This window comes from Hetaerina americana, unplaced genomic scaffold, assembly GCF_022747635.1.
Source record: "Hetaerina americana unplaced genomic scaffold, ioHetAmer1.1.p SCAF_67, whole genome shotgun sequence".
In the NCBI taxonomy this organism is placed as follows: Eukaryota; Metazoa; Arthropoda; class Insecta; order Odonata; family Calopterygidae; genus Hetaerina; species Hetaerina americana.
The window spans coordinates 1,222,501-1,241,221 of NW_027287283.1; the positions used below are offsets into that span (position 1 = coordinate 1,222,501).

General features: G+C 35.1%; 2 protein-coding genes across 3 annotated transcripts in view; one reads left to right on the forward strand and one right to left on the reverse strand.

Moving 5' to 3' along the window:
* Adck1 (aarF domain containing kinase 1) overlaps nt 1–5,194 on the reverse strand; it is a 34,501-nt gene extending 29,307 nt beyond the window's left edge. The window contains exons 1-3 of the mRNA XM_071594682.1: nt 4,736–5,194; nt 4,275–4,364; nt 3,343–3,546 (exon numbers count right to left, since the gene is read on the reverse strand). Coding sequence (XP_071450783.1) covers nt 3,343–3,546; nt 4,275–4,364; nt 4,736–4,870 — 429 coding nt within the window. The 5' untranslated portion in view covers nt 4,871–5,194. The remainder of the gene's footprint in view (nt 1–3,342; nt 3,547–4,274; nt 4,365–4,735) is intronic.
* A 110-nt stretch (nt 5,195–5,304) lies between these two features.
* On the forward strand, nt 5,305–17,139 carry LOC139696067 (epoxide hydrolase 4-like). Of its 2 annotated transcripts, XM_071594684.1 has the most exons (8): nt 5,305–5,366; nt 5,450–5,744; nt 5,939–6,063; nt 7,481–7,593; nt 8,936–9,098; nt 11,661–11,815; nt 15,130–15,426; nt 16,226–17,139. In XM_071594684.1, the coding sequence occupies exons 2-8, from the start codon at nt 5,517–5,519 to the stop codon at nt 16,441–16,443; spliced, it is 1,299 nt and encodes a 432-aa protein (XP_071450785.1). In that variant the 5' UTR covers nt 5,305–5,366; nt 5,450–5,516; the 3' UTR covers nt 16,444–17,139. The 2 variants fall into 2 exon arrangements, with proteins under 2 accessions (XP_071450785.1, XP_071450784.1); XM_071594683.1 differs by having other exon boundaries at nt 5,309–5,744.
* The last annotated feature ends 1,582 nt before the right edge of the window (nt 17,140–18,721 follow it).

Here is an 18,721-nt window from a genome sequence, read left to right on the forward strand (position 1 = left end):
TTGATAAATTGGACAATTTGCTCTATAATATGACAATTTATTCTAAGAGGCCTACAATAATACTCACAGGAAACTTCAATTGTAACCTCCTAACTGATGGAAATAATTAAAGAGAACTGCTGTCTCGACTAGCCTCCTATAACTTAAAACCCTTGGTGAATAATCCTACAAGAGTTACAGCTAGTTCTAATACCCTGTTGGATAACATCTTCAGAGATTATCCAGAATCCCAAGTTAAAACTGTTGTTTTTAACCCAGCTCTGTCTGATCACAGGGCAATTATGTCAGTTTTCAATGTGTCTGAAATTAGCAAATCTGCTGTTGCCCCTACCATATTAAAGAGGGTCTATAGTGACTAATGTCAGCCACTTTCAACTTCTCTAGAGTCAAGAGAATTGGAAGTTGTTGGACAAGAATAACTCCCTGAACAGTAAATTTGACCTGTTCTACAGAATGTTTTTGTGTCACTTTGCATCAGCCTTTCCCCTTGTACCATTTGAGCACCCTAAATCCATTCAAAAACACTGGATCACACCAGAAATTAGGCATTTCTCCAGGGTATTAAGGATAAAATCACAATATAATATATCCTCTGCAGTTAACACACTGCACCATGAATATTCTAACTTAAAAAAGTTGTACCGTATTATGATAAAGAAATCAAAGAAAGAATATAATGATAAACTAATCTTAAATGCAACCAATAACACAAAAATGGCTTGGCATATTATTAAACAAAATTCTAGATCTAATGTAGTGGAGTTACCAGACCAATTTAGGAATGATAAAAATAAGCCAGCGGATCCAATAAAACTGGCAAACGAATTCAATAGTTCCTTCTTAAAGCTACCGATGGTTAATGTACAAGATCCTCCTCATGATTTCAATATCTCCTTTGCTAAATCTTACAAGTCTGTTTTTCTTAAACCACGCAGCATTTCAGAGCTTTGCTCACACATTGCCAAGGTAGGAAAGAAAGCCTCAACTGATATAAATGGTACATCAGGAAAAATAATTCATAACTGTATAGATGAAATTTTAAGTCCCTTACTCGAACTTGTAAATCAGAGTCTGAGAGAAGGCATATATCCTGACGGACTCAAAGTATCCAAGATAATACCAATTTATAAAAACAAAGGGGAAAAAATGATGAGGGAAATTATCGGCCCATTTCTATAATCCCCCAGCTAGGAAAAATATTTGAGTTTGTGTTTAATAAAAGGCTAATAGAATTCCTCGAAGGTAATAACCTGCTATCCCCAAAACAATTTGGATTCAGAAAAGGGAAGTCAACAGAGCAGGCAATTTTCAATGCAGTTGAAACCATCATACAACAAATTAACTCCAAGCAGAGAGTAATGGGTGTATTCTTTGACTTGTCAAGAGCATTTGATATGGTTGAGCATGATAAACTCCTGTTCAAATGTGACCAAATGGGTATTAGAGGCAAAGCACAGCAGTGGTTGGGAACATACCTCAAAAATCGGCAACAAAGGGTAGCTGTCCAGAAGAATGGGAATACCTTCCTCTCTTCACCATTAGGTGTTGAAAAAGGTGTTCCTCAAGGGTCAGTGTTCGGTCCAACTTTATTTCTCATTTATATTAATGACCCACCCAAAAAATTACGTGTAAATCCTCTCGGTAACTGTGTCTAATTTGCAGATGATGTGAGCATTGTGCTGTATCAGAAATCCTTTGAATATTTGATGACTCAAGGTAAAACCATTATTCAAGACAAGGGCATGTGGTGCTATGGGAATAAGCTTATTCTCAATGAAACAAAAACTCAGGTCATGATTTTCTCAGCAAAAACCTGCCATTCTGATAAAAGTACTTTTCAGCCTATGTCAAATAACTGTAAAATTATTAACGAGTATAAATTTTTGGGAATATATTTTGATAAATACCTGAAATGGGACCTGCACATCACAAATCTAAGTAAAAAAATTAAATTCTGTGGACTATATTCTTTCAATTCTGAAACATACTGTTAGTATGGATGTTTTAAAAACACTCTTACTATGGTCTATTTTATTCTCTTGTATCATACGGTATCATAATCTGGGAGAGTGGGTCATCAACTAAGTTAAATAAAATATTTATTATTCAAAAGAAATTGCTTAGGTCCATGCACAATAAACCCTACCGAGCCCACTACAGACCTCAGGCATCTTAACAGTCCCTAGTGTTTTTATTTATAATTCGATAATTTTTGTAAAAAAGAACATGCCTCTATTCCCATCAAATAATGGCACACACGCCTATGGGACTAGGACAAGAAATCACCTGTGTGTAGTGACTGCTAGCATGACAATGATGTCCAAGGGACTTCTTTCTCTGTGCATCAAAATATTCAACAGGCTTTCCATTAGTTTAAAAAATGAGAAATCACTCTCTATTTTTAAAAATAAGTTATTTATGTACTTAAATGAAAAATGTTTTTACAGAGTGAACGACTGCTTCAGTTCTGGGTAATCTTGAATTTTATATTGTGTAAATTCTTAATTATGTATGTAGGTGTAATTTTATTTTATTTTTCTTTTCTCTGGCTAGTAATCCAGTTACTGTACCTCATGACGTACCCTATACGATTACATAATTGTATGATATTCAGTACCATACTATGTCAATTGGGGAAATAAAATTATTATTATCATCCTTCAAATATTTCAATTTGCTTTTTAAACAATTTTCTGACCAATTAGACTTATTACCCATGAATTTGAGAAATGTAATATGAAAAATCATTTACCGTTCACCTCGACTAGATTTGAATGGCACAACTCAGATCCCTTAATAGGCAGGAGAGTGCTTTAGCCAGGTTAACTATCGAGTTGTCTCTAACGCTGCAAACTTCCAAGATGACAACTCTAATAAGTTGAGGGATCAGGGTTTAAACACTCATTAAGGGATATGGTTTTCCAGTGAAATTTCTCAAATTAACATACATATGACTAGGTGACACATTACTATAATAGCACTTCATGCAAGTTATTTGAATCCAGTACCCATTAATAAAAATATTTCACCCTGGGCCAACTGAGCATATTAATATAAACAAGATGATGTCCACAGGTGGTAAATTTGTTGTATGGCCTTATTCTACAGGCCACAACATGAGTCAATGATTCACAATTTATTTGAACTGAAATTTCCCTCTCTGAAACAACCTCATGATCAACTCAAAATCTGAAGTGGCATTGCAAGTCTTTCTTTTAACAAAAAGAGCACTGGCTTTTAACAAGAAGATTATGTGCATCCATTTTATAAACTCTTTCTGAAATTATGATACACTTAAAATTCACATTTGATCCATGCCTGGCTACTTAAAGACTATCTTACATCTTTTCCAAACTCCTGCTTGACTACTTTGAGAATATCCTTCAGGCTGGATTCAGGAGCTTTACTATGCAGAACTTTCATCGTTTGAACATATTCAGCAGGTAAGAGGTAGTCGAGTGCGCCTATGTGCTGTCCAACTTTAACAAACATCCCTTTGTTTTTCCTACAAAGATCCAACAACTTCCCAGCTGCTTCATAGTGCACCTGAATACGAAGTATATGAATGATCAGAAAAATTCTTAAGATAAATTGTGATAACCAAAAGCAACAATTACTTTTAGCATGCAATCAATTTAAATGAAAAAAATAAAGCCATAGAACATATATTTTTGAAATTATTGCAGGGCGTTCATAATTGGACATCAATTTAACTAGCATATGCTGGTCATAACACAAAATGTCACATACATAATAATACATAAAATTAACCATAAATTGAAAATGTAGTGACATCAGTCAGCATTAGGCCCGCAAGTTGTTTAGCTCGTTGCTCAATTTGACTTGGATGATGAAATTGCATTATCAAAAACAAAAAACTGAGTCTGAGGCAAAGTAGAGCATATATTAGTTTATTTATGACAAAAAATATCTTCATGGACTATGACCTCGAAAGAATTTTTTCACCAAGTGTGATATCTTCAACTCTGCACATGAATAGATGAGAAGTAGACTACACTCCATTGGTAAGGATAGCGTCAACAGAGAACTTATAACTAACTGCAATGGGCGAAATAAGGTCATATGTAAACGTAATGTCACTAAAAGGGGGCTTTAAAGCATTTACAATATTTCAAATACTACATATTCAGTCAATTTAATCCAACATCATTATCCTTTACTATTAATGGTATATGATATTGCCAGTCCAAGAGAACTTTTTAGGGCAGAAATTCAACTGTTAACACTGCAGTGAATATTGCTGAGAATCTCACCTGAGATCGGAGCTCCTTATATTCAATTGATTGAACGTCATAATCCTTCGCATATATGGTTCTCCTGTACAAACGAGCAATGTCGAAAACCTACGAAAGTTTAAGAAACATGTATGATATGTAAATACCAGTAACTAATAAAACTAAATTAGGCCAATTTAAGTACTACAATAATTCAAGACCTAGGACCATCATATATTTACGAAAAGAGAGATCCCCAAGCCAGTCTTGAGCAAGTTTGTTTTGTCTACCAGCTCCGTAAAGAGTCAAAATATAATTGAAAGTAAACTGGAGGGTCTAAAACGTATTACTAGCATATCAACAATAAGAAGACGTCAAAGTATGGCACTGGTATTAAAAAGCACGAATCGGATATGATGTGCATTCATACGATTAAATAGTTCGTATAAAACTCCAATAATACATTTAACGAGCATGTAAAACAATAAAAATCTAGTTACCGTAGTAGCTGCACGGCCAAAACGGATAAGGCCAATAGAATCGGCATCTCCAAACCGATTAATAGCAAAAGTTAAACCGCCAATTGATGTGCCACCTATGAAGGCTATCTTCAAGATTCGTCGAGCAGGATGCATTTCTATATATTTTAAAACATGCCTATTTTATCGGTATACTAAAACACTATGACATAGTTTTAACTAGATCACTCGGCACACAAAATTTAGCATTTCACACTTAAGGCATGGGAATGGTGAAATGCAGTTACATAATATTTGATAACTATGATCCTTATCATAAACTAATTTTTCCAGCATCACCGCGATAAATAGATTTTGAAGAACACTTGTTCCCCCGCAAGGGAATAGTATATTTTTTGTACACGTGGACAATGTCCATTCATAACTGTTTCCAGAAAAGAATTCCCCTTGCCCTTATTGGCTGGAGCGCAAAGGAACATAGGCGAAGCGGGGGGCAAGCAGACGAGAAGGAGACTTTGACGAGGAGAAGGGGGCGGGGTTTGCACTTTACACCTCCAGTAGAGCCATCTGGCCACAGACCAACAACTCCACTTATCTGCTTATCTGCACGTACCAAAAAATGATTTGAGAATTAGAAATATCGAATCACGTTGTAAGTCTAAAATAAGACATGGAGGTGGAATGTTTAGAATCTTTTATTCGCCGCAAGTGAAAATTGTCGTCCTTTGTGAACAGGTTGCTGAATCAGCCAATGTGAAGGACGTTAAGCGAAATTCTTGCCGCTTTTTTGTCCTTGCGTGAAATGGGCATTCAAATGAGAAGACCTGAGAAATGCATTGAATTCGTCTCCGTGTGGAATTACATCAAGATATATTCACTTTCTATTTTATTTGGTATATTAGTCATTTGTGACAGATTATCCCGGTGGGCTTTGAAGCCGAAGTCATTTTTCTCATTGCAAAGAAGGGATAAACCGCCACATTTTTTGGTCGACAATTCTCTCGGACAGCATTCGTACGTTAAATTAAACGTAAGTATAATATTGAGATTGATGATTAAGTATAATTGAGATTCGTTTCGTGTAATTTCGCGCTGTATTATTATTGGTAACTCTTAATAGTTGGTATTTCCCGTAATGTCTTATGGTTTTCTTAAATTGCACATGATTTGAGACATGCTAGTCAATTTTTGTAACCAATTATGACGCTTGTCTGTTATGTACAGGGTGTGAAATTACATTATGTGGAAAGTGGACCCAAGAACAAACCACTTATTCTCATGCTTCACGGTTTTCCCGATTGCTGGATCAGCTGGCGCCATCAAATGACACCGTTGTCTCATCATTTCAGGTTATTACTCTTGATTGAAAATATGTAACGGCTCGTAATCAAGTTATTGCATGCTTTAAACTTTAACTTTGGAGCTCAAGCCCCGGGGCCCATTGTCCCGCTGATGTTAGAATTCGCCATAGGAGCGTATATAGGTGGTACGTGCGCAGGAATTTTCTTATTGGTGATTTCATCGTTTTTGTGCAAGGTTACATTTGAGCATTTCAATTCTGGAAGAATTTGAATTCTTGTTTTTATGTGAATGTCAGTTGTCACGAGACACTGAAGTAATTTCATATTTTTATTAGATAATTTGTATACAATAGTGTATGTCCTCATTCGCTTAGTAATGCATAGCTTATTGTCATTAAATTGGACCCTAGGCAAGATGGTTTTGCGCGATCATCGAAAGCTTTCATATAAACCAAATTTTTAAGTCGGTTGTCTCTCAGAGTCGTGACCTCAATGATAACGTGTTTCACGTGTACTATTTCTTAAAATTACTCCGAGTCGTCACACGCGCCTTTTACCGAGGTGTGAATTTGTGGTGGTATTAATTAAAAAAAATCATGAATGTCGTTTTCAGAGTCTATATACTGTACATTTCTGCGATGAGAGAGAATAAAAATGTTTTTCCAAGTCGCTGAAGATTGCACACTATAAATTGGGGTTTCACGAAGAAGGAAATTCTTTTGCTTCCTCTGGCCATTCAAATTTGACGTTGATTTACCCCGACAGGGCCCTAAGAGTGGGAGAGTGCCTAGTGACCCATGTTTAGGATGTTAGGAAATATGTTAAACATCCGATAAACCTGAATATTACGATAATATGGTGCTACTATGGGCATTATTATATTACTTGTTAAAGGGAACATTTAATATACTCTAGGTTACAGTTGGCAAGGTTCCCAACAGAGCCAATATCAAACTGTGCCAGACTCGAGTAGATAATGGGTGGAAGAAAACTCGGGATTAATTTCTAGACATATGTGTTTAAATGTAAGTTATTATAGATGAGAACCTACGACAGGAGGCATATATTAAGCATCAGTTGTGTTTAATATTGATTCATTTGAAATTTTTGATTCCCCTGCTATGGAAAATTTTAATCTTTACCAAAAGATATTACATCGAAGTGATTGTCATATTTGTCCTTTTGATTAGAAAATAGCTATGCCTTAAACGTGGTTGCCAATTAATAAAAGGCGTTAATAAATTTTTCACTTCTTAAGGAATTAAGCCAATTGATGAAAATTATAAGGAAAATGTGAGTCTTTCTCCAGGGTGGTACTTTACGAAATTGTTGTGTTCATTCATATTATTTGGATTGATTTTTATAGCAACAGGGTATTTTTTCCAAAAATGACTATTAGTTGTTCATGATGTTTTTTCCATCCTGGTTGCTTCATATAATATTTTTATACTCGGTTATATTACAGGGTTGTCGCTTTAGATTTGAAAGGATATGGTGATTCTGATAAGCCATTGCTTTGTAGACGATATCGGGTGCAGGTTTTACTAAAGGAACTGAGTGACCTAATCTACACACTGGGTGAGTGGTGTCTGCCTCTGTTGTTGGGTCAATGTGTTCTATTTCATGGCATGGAAAAAATTGTCCTTCTAATAATGTATAAGTAATAGTATTTTGAATGGACAGACCTATGTCATTCCATTACTTGACCTTGACATTCTTTACATCTAAATTTGTTAATTATATTAAGCTTAATGAACAAAAACAAAACTAATAGTACTAGAGGCAGTATGTCATTGGGTAGGTCATATTATTCTTGTGCTGATGAGATTAACAATCTACCTTAACGGTTGTGCGCCTGGGTTTCTTGCTCAAGAATTACCAAGTAAAACTCACAAATCAAAATGAAAGTGGTCTGAAACTAGCTTTTTTGTTTTCATGGCGTTCATATTAAGAAGTCAATGCTTATATATATTGAAATATTGACGATAGTCATATTTTGTCTGAAAAATCATACTTTTACCTCATTTGGCGCTTGTCTACAAAATTTGAATGAAATTTTGATTTGAATGTTAGTTCAAAATGTAATTCATCAATGTATTTGGGTGAAAGTGTGATATAATTGTGCAATGGTTTTAGAGATGGAGGCCCATTGCAGAAATATGTGCTGCACTTGCTGTATGATAGTCAGCTCAAGTAGATTTTAGCTCGTTATTGAGCCAAATGGTCCATGTATTATATATTTTCTCAAATTAAAATTTCATTTGTGCCGAAATTTTCTCATGCATTTGTCGAGAAACATTGACGTTTTATTTTGTTTATAGCGTTTGGTTTGGTTTCGGTGCCAAGTGTTCCAGTAGTATTAGGAAATGGAATTTTAATTGGTGATCTATTGCTGGCTCAATATATCATGACCAAAACAAAGATATGATTTCCATTTCATTTAAGAAACTTTGGGTAGTGGAGATAAAGATCTCCTATTGTGTTTTCTCATAATATGTGCATGATTTATTATGAAGAGTACTTTAAACTCTTGCCAACCCAAGCTAACCTTTGATTGGGGGCTAAGTGGTGTCATGTTTGCATTCTTCCTGGATACCTAAACTAACAATGCACTTTTTTGTAAATATATACACTATTGGTTTTAATTATAAAATAGACTGAATTACAAATGTATGGGCCCAGTTATTGTCTGTGGCAATACGAAAGATCTAATCAAGATCCTCTTTCATTCTAATTCTTCAGTAGTGTCATTTAGGATTTTTCATATATGCGTTGTTAGATTGAGATTTGGCCATGTGTGAGTGTCTGTTTGAACGTTTCCTTTAAATGTTTGTATGAAGTGTGAGGTCTATTGGTATTGAAATCAGTTAATGCAGAAGCTTATATTGATTGCAAATAATTATTAAGTCTGCCATTACAGGTGCTTCCAGTTGTGTGGTCATTGGTCACGATATGGGTGCACTTCTAGGCTGGTTTCTTGCTTACAACTACCCAGGTCTAGTCAAGAAGTTTGTTGCCATTTCCTGCCCTCACCCAAATATATTCTGGGATGTTCTACCTCACAGTGGGCAGTTCGGTAAAAGGTATTGTTCCTGTCTTGTTAGCACAGAAATATTATTTTTATCATTGCTTTTGTATATTTCACTCACAGAGGATAAAGCTCTCTTAAATGTGTCTTAAATTTAAGGTGAAAGTGTAGTTAAAATGATAGACTTATTTCAAAGTTCAAAAGTTTTCACACTTTGTATTTATTGCTTTCTTCAGCAGTTCACCGATATTTTTAGTTTACTATCAAGTTTGTGTTATGTTTAACATAAATCGATTTAAGCAAGGAAAAATACAAAGTTGTTTTAAGTAGATAAGTAAAAGTATGGGTTGAAAGTGGTGGAGGCAATTCAAACCATAATTGATGACGGGAAACCTAAATTGTTTCTTGCTTCAAATGAAACCACCTTTGCAATTAGGAAAATATGATAGTTAGGCATGATGATTGTATGAAATACTCTTACTATAAATTTTTTGTTATGAAATTTTTGTTGCCTTAACTTTTGATTTGTGAAGTTATAACTGAAAGAATTATTCAAAGGAACTGTGGGAAATGCCATAACTCTACCTTAAGAAGGAATGCTCTATTCATGAGAGGTGTGGTAGCCTAGTGGTGGTGAATTCGGCTAGTTATGGGAGGGTCCTGAATCCTATTATGATGCCCTTGGAATTAACCAACCATAATAATCAAACAAAAGGTTTTTTTGATGGGTGAGGGTAGAGCTCACCTACTATTAAGTTCAGTGGCACATGAAATTCACTCATTTAAGTCAGGGTAGTTTCCCAGGAAGATCTTGTACCTGAAATATCACACAGTGATAACTCTGGGCAGAGATGCCACTGTGAGGGTGCCAAGAGATGTCACCTGGAACCGGACCTAGCCCGCTGGTCAAGCCCACTGGACCACTGTGAAATTCCATAACCCATCGACATGGTGGGAATTTTTAATTCCTAGAACTTAGCTGGAAACCATAAGGTAGTTCAGTAGCCTTTGGCCTCTGTGTACAAAATACGTACATTTCATACTCTTAATCTGGAGTGAGCTCTTCTCTCGTGTATCAGAATCAACATGTGGGCTGTATGGGGAGCAATGGATTTTGTTTACCTTGCCTTCCAGTGAAAATATTGAATTTGAGTGAGGGCAGTTTGAAAAGTCTGTGTAACAATGAAAACTACTTCTTAAAGGAACTGCAGAGCGACTGTAGTTACTGTAATGGAGCCATTTGCTGATATGCAATAATATACCGAAATTTCTGTGTAAAAATCATATGCTTTGACCATGATTCAAACTCAAGATGCTTCAATTTCTAGTCAAATACTTGAGTTTATTGAGCTACCTGGACATCATGTTATACTACATCATCTTACACTAAAACTACGTAATTTTTTAAGATAAAATATTCATATTATTCATCATAATCTTCATTCACGCTTATGCACTTTTTCCAATTTGTTGAATCTCTTTGGTTTTGGTTTGTTAATCAATTTGTTTCATTTGTTGGTAATGGCTTTGTTATTCAATAACACTAAATTCTCAGTCAATATTTTTTTGTTAATCGTTCTACTTGTTTGTTACAAATGAATGATGTACAATGCATTTCAAGATATATATTGATCTGTATAGATCTAGAATGATCTGGCTGAAACTTGGCGTGTGTTCCTTCAAGAGATGCTACCTACTGAAAATAGCTTCAACGTAAACCAGTGGTGTCGTCTCTCTGGTTTTTCAATGACTTTTCAAACTGCCCTCATAGTTAGGGATATTGTTTTTATTTACCAAGTTTTCATGGAAATGTGTGCTGTATTCTTAAAAAATTATGGCAACTCAGTTTCCTTTAATTATTTTATGCCCATGAGTCATAGGAATTCTCCACTATTTGCTAAGTTTATTGAAAATTATTGGAAATGTAAAAATGGCTGTCCTCAGTCATTGCTAACAAATTTCCTTCATCTGGTACCAAAAGTTTACTGTAAAGCCAAGACTTAAATAGCATGTCAAGGTTACATATAGCTCAGATTACGCTGTAACTTTTTAAAATCACACAATGTAATTATAATTCAATGTTATGTACCTACACTGCTCGGTACAATTAGTAATATTCTTATCAAAAAACATAGTAACTTCTGATTAGGGTGCAACCTCTTCTTAGTTTTACATAAATTATTCATGCCTGCCGATGTCCGTGCGCATCCTCACCAAGTGTCTTTCTGCCATAGTTGCGAAAGGTGATGAGGAACATTAATTATGATAGCACTTTATTATGCGTAGCGTGAGGAATTTGTGAGGGTTCATTGTTGGATAGGTTTACTTTTTATGTGGCTGCATTGCATAAATGATGTGGGATATCAAATCTAGCCTTGGAACTGACATATTAAAGTAAAGAAAAATCAATATTTGCTGTGATTGCGTGTTATTAAAAGTAATGGGCATTCATATGTAAAAAAAAGATGAAGCAAATTCTGATTTCATTTGTAAATACAGGTATTGGTACAAATTGATGGTTATAAATATGAATGTACATGATAGCTATCTATTTATTCCCATTCCATTTTCTATGGTATATACTTATAGTTGGGATATATTGCAATTTTTCTTTCAGGTGGGTTTATTTTAGCCAGTTACCTAGCTTACCTGAAATGGATGCTCTGAGAGAAGATCTTTCAGAAATCGCTCAATGCTTTGCTCATGAGAAATCAAACAGTGATGCAAAAATGAATGCTTTGGAAGCGTATAAATATTCATTTTCTAGATATGGTAAGTCACCATATTATTCTATGTTGCTTATTAATAAAATGTTTATTTTAAACCTTCACAATGGTTTATTGGTGCTTAGATTTTCTAAGTTTGTTGTTTCGGAGAGGCATATTGTGGCTTTTAGGTTTTTTGCCAGGAGTGAAGTCTTTCTTTACTTTACACCAGAAATGCTGGTAATTTTTTATGCTTGCTTGGCCATAGTTTCAAATGGTTAACCTGTGTGAATTTTTTATCACAAAATCAATTCTGTACATAAACAATAGTCGTAGATAAATAAAATAATTGAAATTTATGTTGTATATATTGGCAATGTTGTGCCATCTACATTAATATGCTGCCATTTTGTCTTCTTTGTTGCTATTTTTCATTTCCTGGAATATTTTTACAATTGTAAGAGTAAACCTAAGTTTCTCTCCTTTGAAGAGAATATGATGTGTATAATAACCCTGATTATATGTTTACATTTTATTGGATTGGATTCCTACAGAGTAGTCTTATCAATATTGAGTGAAGATGAGCATGGAGAGTTTAACTTGACAAAATTCCGTCCAGTGTAGTGTAGGAAGAAATGATACTATCGTAAATATTCATCATTTATTTTTTAACATGAAATGCATTCCAACATTTGACTGTCATTGTCAAGTGTAAGCGAATAAATATAATCCAACATAGTATATGCATTTCACGTAATATATCAAATGATCTCAAAGTTGTTTTATTTCCCTTTTCATTGGGTTATAATCGATGGATGTGCTCAGAGTAATTATAAAGACTGATACAAAATTTATAATAGTTGTGCTACTAACATGTGATATCATAAATTACATAATGTTTAAAACTGAATTGCATAAAAATTATTAGAATAACATTCTGTATTTCCAATCCATAAGACACTGATTTTTCAGGTTAGAATTAATGGAAACTGCTTGGATCAGGGAGAAAAGATCAAATTACTTTTATCTTAACACGCAATATGAATAAATTTGAATTTTCAAATTAAAAAAATTAGTGGCCACACTTATAGCAATGTTTTTTCATTGTAGAATCCCAGCAATCCATCATCACTAGACGAAAATACGACCTTTCAGCTCCCTTGTTTCAGTGTTCTGAATTGTAAATTACTAATTCATGTTTGGAGGTTATCATCATTTAAACTTTTTGTGCTATGCTTAAGATATGTTTTTATTGTAATATTATTGAAATGTGTATGAAAGTAACCATTTTTTATGCCTTTATGACACTCTCGTACTCCTTAAAGTTGAATGCCTGCAGACTCAGAGTTAATAGTTTGGGTGTAATATTAGCCAAGGGGCGATGTCCCCGTTAGTCCAACACATATCAAGTTTTGCTTCGGCACCAATTATGAGATGTAACTATATGCACTACATTTCAGATTTATTCAAGAATTAATTTACGAAGTACTTCCAATGAAATATTAAAGTTCTTTTCCTTATTACTGTTTCTAAACATTGCAATTATTGAAAGTTGTTAAAAATGACATTTTCTCTGCCTAATGCAGGAAAAAATTACATAACATAGAACCCTGCCAGCCACTGCTAGGGTGTGTGGCAGGGGGTGATTACACCCCCAGACTACAATACTGAATATTTACTGTATACTTGTAAATACTTAATAGTAAGTATTTTTTCAGCAAATCAGCTTGTGCTTATAGGTCGGTGATATACCTGTGTATCTCCAGCCCCCCATTTTAGAACACATTTTGAAGTAAAGAAAAGGGCATCTTATGGGCTGGGAAATGCAGTTGTTGTTTTGTGGATGTTAGTTAAAAAAGTTTTAGATAACTGGGATAACAGGAGTACTGAATAAGAAAATTGCAAGTTATTGGGAAAAATGCACATGATTATGCACAATGAAAACATCGGAAGACTTGACTAATTTTTGAGTCTAAATGCTACTCTTGAACAGTTGAAGACTCTAATGAAGGTCATAAATTAAGAGGTCTGATGGTTCTACCATTTGGTTATTTTTACCATAGTTTGTGTTGTGAATAAAATCAAGAAAGGTTGTAGGGTTTGAGTTTGTCTGATAGGAGGATGAAGTCAATATTTTCTAGTAGAAATGGGAAGGCAGTCATATGTGACCAGATTAAATATGAAGGGAAGATCAGCATGGGCTCAACATGTGTTTTCATGCGATATTATGATTGAAAATGGTTCAAGTAGTTTGTCCTGCGTATTAACTCCACTCTTGAATGCAGTGGAAATGAAGCAGAAACATTTGGATAATTTAATTTTGCTAGAGTTCAGTGATATAGTCAGTCTATAGTCATTATGAAATTTAAGTATAACTAGATAGGTGTGCCTATAAGTTAATATCCTGTGGATTGTAGTCACTCAAATGACTATAGAATCTAAAAGTCAGGTTTGAACTAGTCAACAGTTTTATTGAAAGGCATGAAATATTGTGTTGGAGTGAGAAAATTGGAAGTATTTAAGTCTCAGGAGTGGTCAGTGCTATTGGAGTGAATGTATAATTTATTTTTTGTTCTTGTTTGTGTGCATGCATTATTGTCCTCTTAAATGTTCCTTAGTGCGTATGTTATCAGGAAAGTATTGCCAATTGTCAATGTTTGCAATGTTGCTTCACATACAAATAATATTCTTGGGTTTATGCAAACAGTCAGTTTTACGTAGTTTCATAATAATTAGGGCCTCTAGATTGATGATTAGTAATTGAAGAGGCATGGCCAATGTATTCATGACAGGCTGCATCATTTTGACTCTCATAACTCCGCAACACAATTGAAAATATAATGTCAAATTCATAATGCGTGTGATTACTTTTTAAAATTTAAAACTCATAATGATGAGCAGTGTATATTGAAATTCTGTGCTCCGCTGGTTGGAAGGTGACATCCATTTGAGTTATGATGCCATCTTCGTTTTCCGCTCCACACACTCCACTTTCTACTTTTAATAGTTATGTATTTGAAAGTTTTTAGATTGAGGGTTTTTATAATTTTACCTTAATTATTCTAAAGTGTAAATTTATAGATAGAGAAATAATTGTAATTATTTTTTTATGCAATTAGTCTCACATAGTCAGATCAATGCTCAAGGAAGTTCGTATTACTCAGTGGTCGTGAGTATTTTAAATCCAATTTTAGGGGAGCTTGATCATAAGTAATTGAAGTATAAATTATGAAAATTATGAATGTAACAATTGTTTTCACGCAGCATAGAGTTTTTAAATATTGATTTCTAGAATATTCAATGTGCCTATCGTAAGATTGTGAATATTTTTTATTAGTTATTTAGAAACTATTTTTTTCTCAACATTCTTTTTTTTTTCAGAGGATTGGTCTGGGCCAATAAATTATTATCGAAATCTACTGTACGTACGTGTCCGGTTAACCCCATCTCAAGAAAAAATGTCAGATTCGTGGGATGATGAATCATGGAAAGGTGGACAGGTGTTGTTGATAACTGGGGGGCAAGATAGTCGTGCTTCTCTGGAGAGCATAGTGCGCTCTACGGAGCTGTTGCCTCCAGAAGCACGTGCAATGGTCCGAGTGGTTGCTGGGGCCAAGCATTTCCCTCATCAAGAGTGTCCAGATGTAGTAAATAATTATTTACTTGATTTTCTTCACGGTGAGTTTTGGGATGTTCTATTAAGCATTATTGAGAGGAGGGAGGGAAGAATTATAGTGGATATTCTTATCCATGGAACGCAGATGCTTTTTCACAAAATGGATGAGGCATTTTGTCATCCACACACAAGATCTACATCTACACAAATACCCCACAATTCACCAAAAAGATGCGAGGCAGGGGGTGCAAGCACCAGGGGAAAGGGTACGGGATAAGGGAGAGGAAGGGTGTTTAAAGCATTAGGAAAAGAGAAGAAATATGGTCTTAAAATCCTTGAAAAGATGTGCAAGTTCTTGCACACACAGTATATTCATGTTTGCGGAGAAATCTTAGTTTTTAAAAAGTGTTAAATTTATCCACTGCAGAAGTTCATGGGCGAATGGAATAGTAAGGAATAAAAATGAACCGAAACCTTACTTCTCTAAGAGGTGTCTCCAGTCATCGACAGCCTTTTTCAATGAAAATCAATGCTAAAAATTTCCAGGAAGCAAAGATAATGTGTAATTCTCCTCAAGTGGTGTTGTGCTCCTACAGTTCAAGAGTTTGTGGGCAAGTTGAATTCTGATAGTTCACCCTTGACAACCTTGGTACAAAAAATTCCCTTTCTCAAAGTTGACCATAGGGAAAATCGATACTCTAATTCAAATGTTGAACCCTTAATAAATGTTTCCCTAAATGAATGCTTTTAATTTTTTGTGAAGAGCAATAGTAAGTAGTGGGCACATCTTTGTCATGTTATAATCAAATTAAAGGTAAACATTGGCGTTACTCATTGCTGTGTACCATTTTTATTTGTCAGTTCAAGGTTCACCAGAGAAAGAGAAGGCACAATGCAGCAATGGGGAGGGACTTCATAAAAGATTAGTGAATCGAGTCCTGGAGTCCTCATGGGTATCATCAACAGTTCGTTATGGCAACCAAGTCCTGGATGCTGCCAAAAAAGGAACTGTGGGGATTGGACATGATGAGAATTCAAGTCTTAGTTTAAATGGCTTGGTTCCGACTGGGAAGATATGATCTTGGAAGAATGCTGATTCAAGTGTAACTTCCTCCAATTCAAGTTAGAAAACAGCAGCTTTTCTCATCTGAGAGGAAGCGATTCAAGTTCCTTCAATGGCCGTAAGCAGTGACTCACCTGTAATAAACTATATTTTTGTGCAATTGTCGGGTGCAATTGATAACTTACAGCGTGGGTGGTTCCTTGAGAGTTAAGGTTGCTTCTCTATTCCAGATTGATATTATGCATTTATATGGTGTTTCAAATAGTTCCATCAGGTGATAGAAGTTGATGAGTGTACCTAGAGCACATTTAGTGATTTTGCTCAATTCCAAGGTCAAGAAAGATTTATTTATGTCGATGCCGGGACCAGTTTGGTTTTGGAAGTCACAAATTCATGGGTTGTTATTCCTTAATTTTGTTACTGGAATTGTTAATGGATGATATTGCTTTGTAAAATATTTGGTGATACATGTTTTGATTGCCTAGTTTATTGGATGAATGCTTGATAGGATGTGTGTAAATGGATGTGAACACAAAGGTTTCATGTGCAATAGACTGTGCCAAAGTGAATTATCCTTGCCAAATGATGTGTTGACCGATATGTTATTTTTATACAGTCCTATTCCAATTTGCTTGCCATAAATATAGTTTTGATAATTTTGTACAGTTTTGATATCCTACAAAAGTTAAACCTGAAGATTTTTTAATAGACTGAAGAGATATTTTAAGAATTTGTCTTATTTCACTTATTAGCATGTGATGTATATATTTGAATTGTATTCCATGGGTGACAGTAGGCGTTCATATGCATTGTCCATGCTTTACGTACCCCATAAACCACAATGATGTGATGACATGAAAATTCTGGTAGCTGTGTTGTTTGTTAAGGATTCCTTGCTATAAACAGTAATGTCAGAACAGGAATCGAGAGTTGGATAATTTGATGGTTGCATCTCAAATATGGAAAGAGGCATGTGAAATAAGAGGAGCCGTACATAGGAAAGGGATAGTGAATCCATGGATTGCAAAAAATGATTCGGAGCATGGATGAAAGAAAGGAAGGATGTGAATGTAGAATTAGAGAGAAGAAAGTACCAAGAGCTAAACAAAAAACTGAGGTCAGAAATTAATCGGGCAAAGGGGATATTTGTGTGGGAAGAGCAGTCAGTGCTAGGATATGGAGGGTTTACGAAGATGGAAGTGGGTGTGCTGTACAGGAAGTTGAGGGAACTGCCAAGTTTCAAGATAGGAAATTTGGTCCACATTATCGGAGATTCAGCAGGTTAGCATTTATAAAAAAAGAAGAATTTCTAATGTAATGGAAAAAATATATAGAGGGACTAAGTGATAAAAGTAACAGGCCGTTGATTTAACATTTAGAAAGGGAAATATCGATTAGGATATGATATGGCTAGGAATACTTGACTGTGGGATAAAAAAGCATTAAAGGAAATAAAACCAAGGAAAGTTACAGGTTTAGTTAGCATATGTCCAGAGCTACTAAAACATTTAGGAAAGTAAGGAAGGAAGGACTCATTGGACCTGTACTCATTTGTGGCCTTAGTAAGGGAGACACTGGGCTGGAAAAATTTATTAGATCAATATTACCATAGAACTATCATCCCAAACATTGGAAAACCAGAATATGCAAATATAGTACTGTAAGTTTGATTTCACATTCGACGAAGTTTCATCAAAAATATATTTGAGGAGAAGAGTTAATAAGCAAAAATCAGTTTTGGAGAAGAAAGTGGAATGTTATGTCTGATGCCATCGCAATAGTGAGGTCAATAGCAGAAAGGGAAATTAAATATAATCGGGATGTTTTTGTGTACTGAAAGGCATATTCGAGAAGAAAGAGTCATTTACTTGTATTGGTGGATCAGAACAATGGTTTGTGCATGCATCTCCATCTATTGATTGCTTCCAAAGCCCCCAAAGTTGTTGTTTTGATTTAGTGGTTGTTTGCCTGTCAGTGCATCCAGGCAACAATCTCCGCGAAAATTGTTGTTCCTGACAGTTGCGAAGTGTATGCTGTGATTTGATTTTGGTGTGCAAACAGATTACCAGCTTCCCAAATTAATCGGTGGCTGTGTGTAGTTTATGGACCTACAGGAATGACTGAAGGAAAGTTAAAACAGAGTGGTGTCGAGGCTTCCAAAATGGCCTCACAAATGTGCGTGATGAATGGCCAGCCCAGTATCCAGTGCAGGTGTAAAGAAAAGACTAGAGATAGCTTTCGTATGGAGTATATTTTGTGTGGCTCAGAAACTGGGTTTTTGAGGCAAGAGGAAA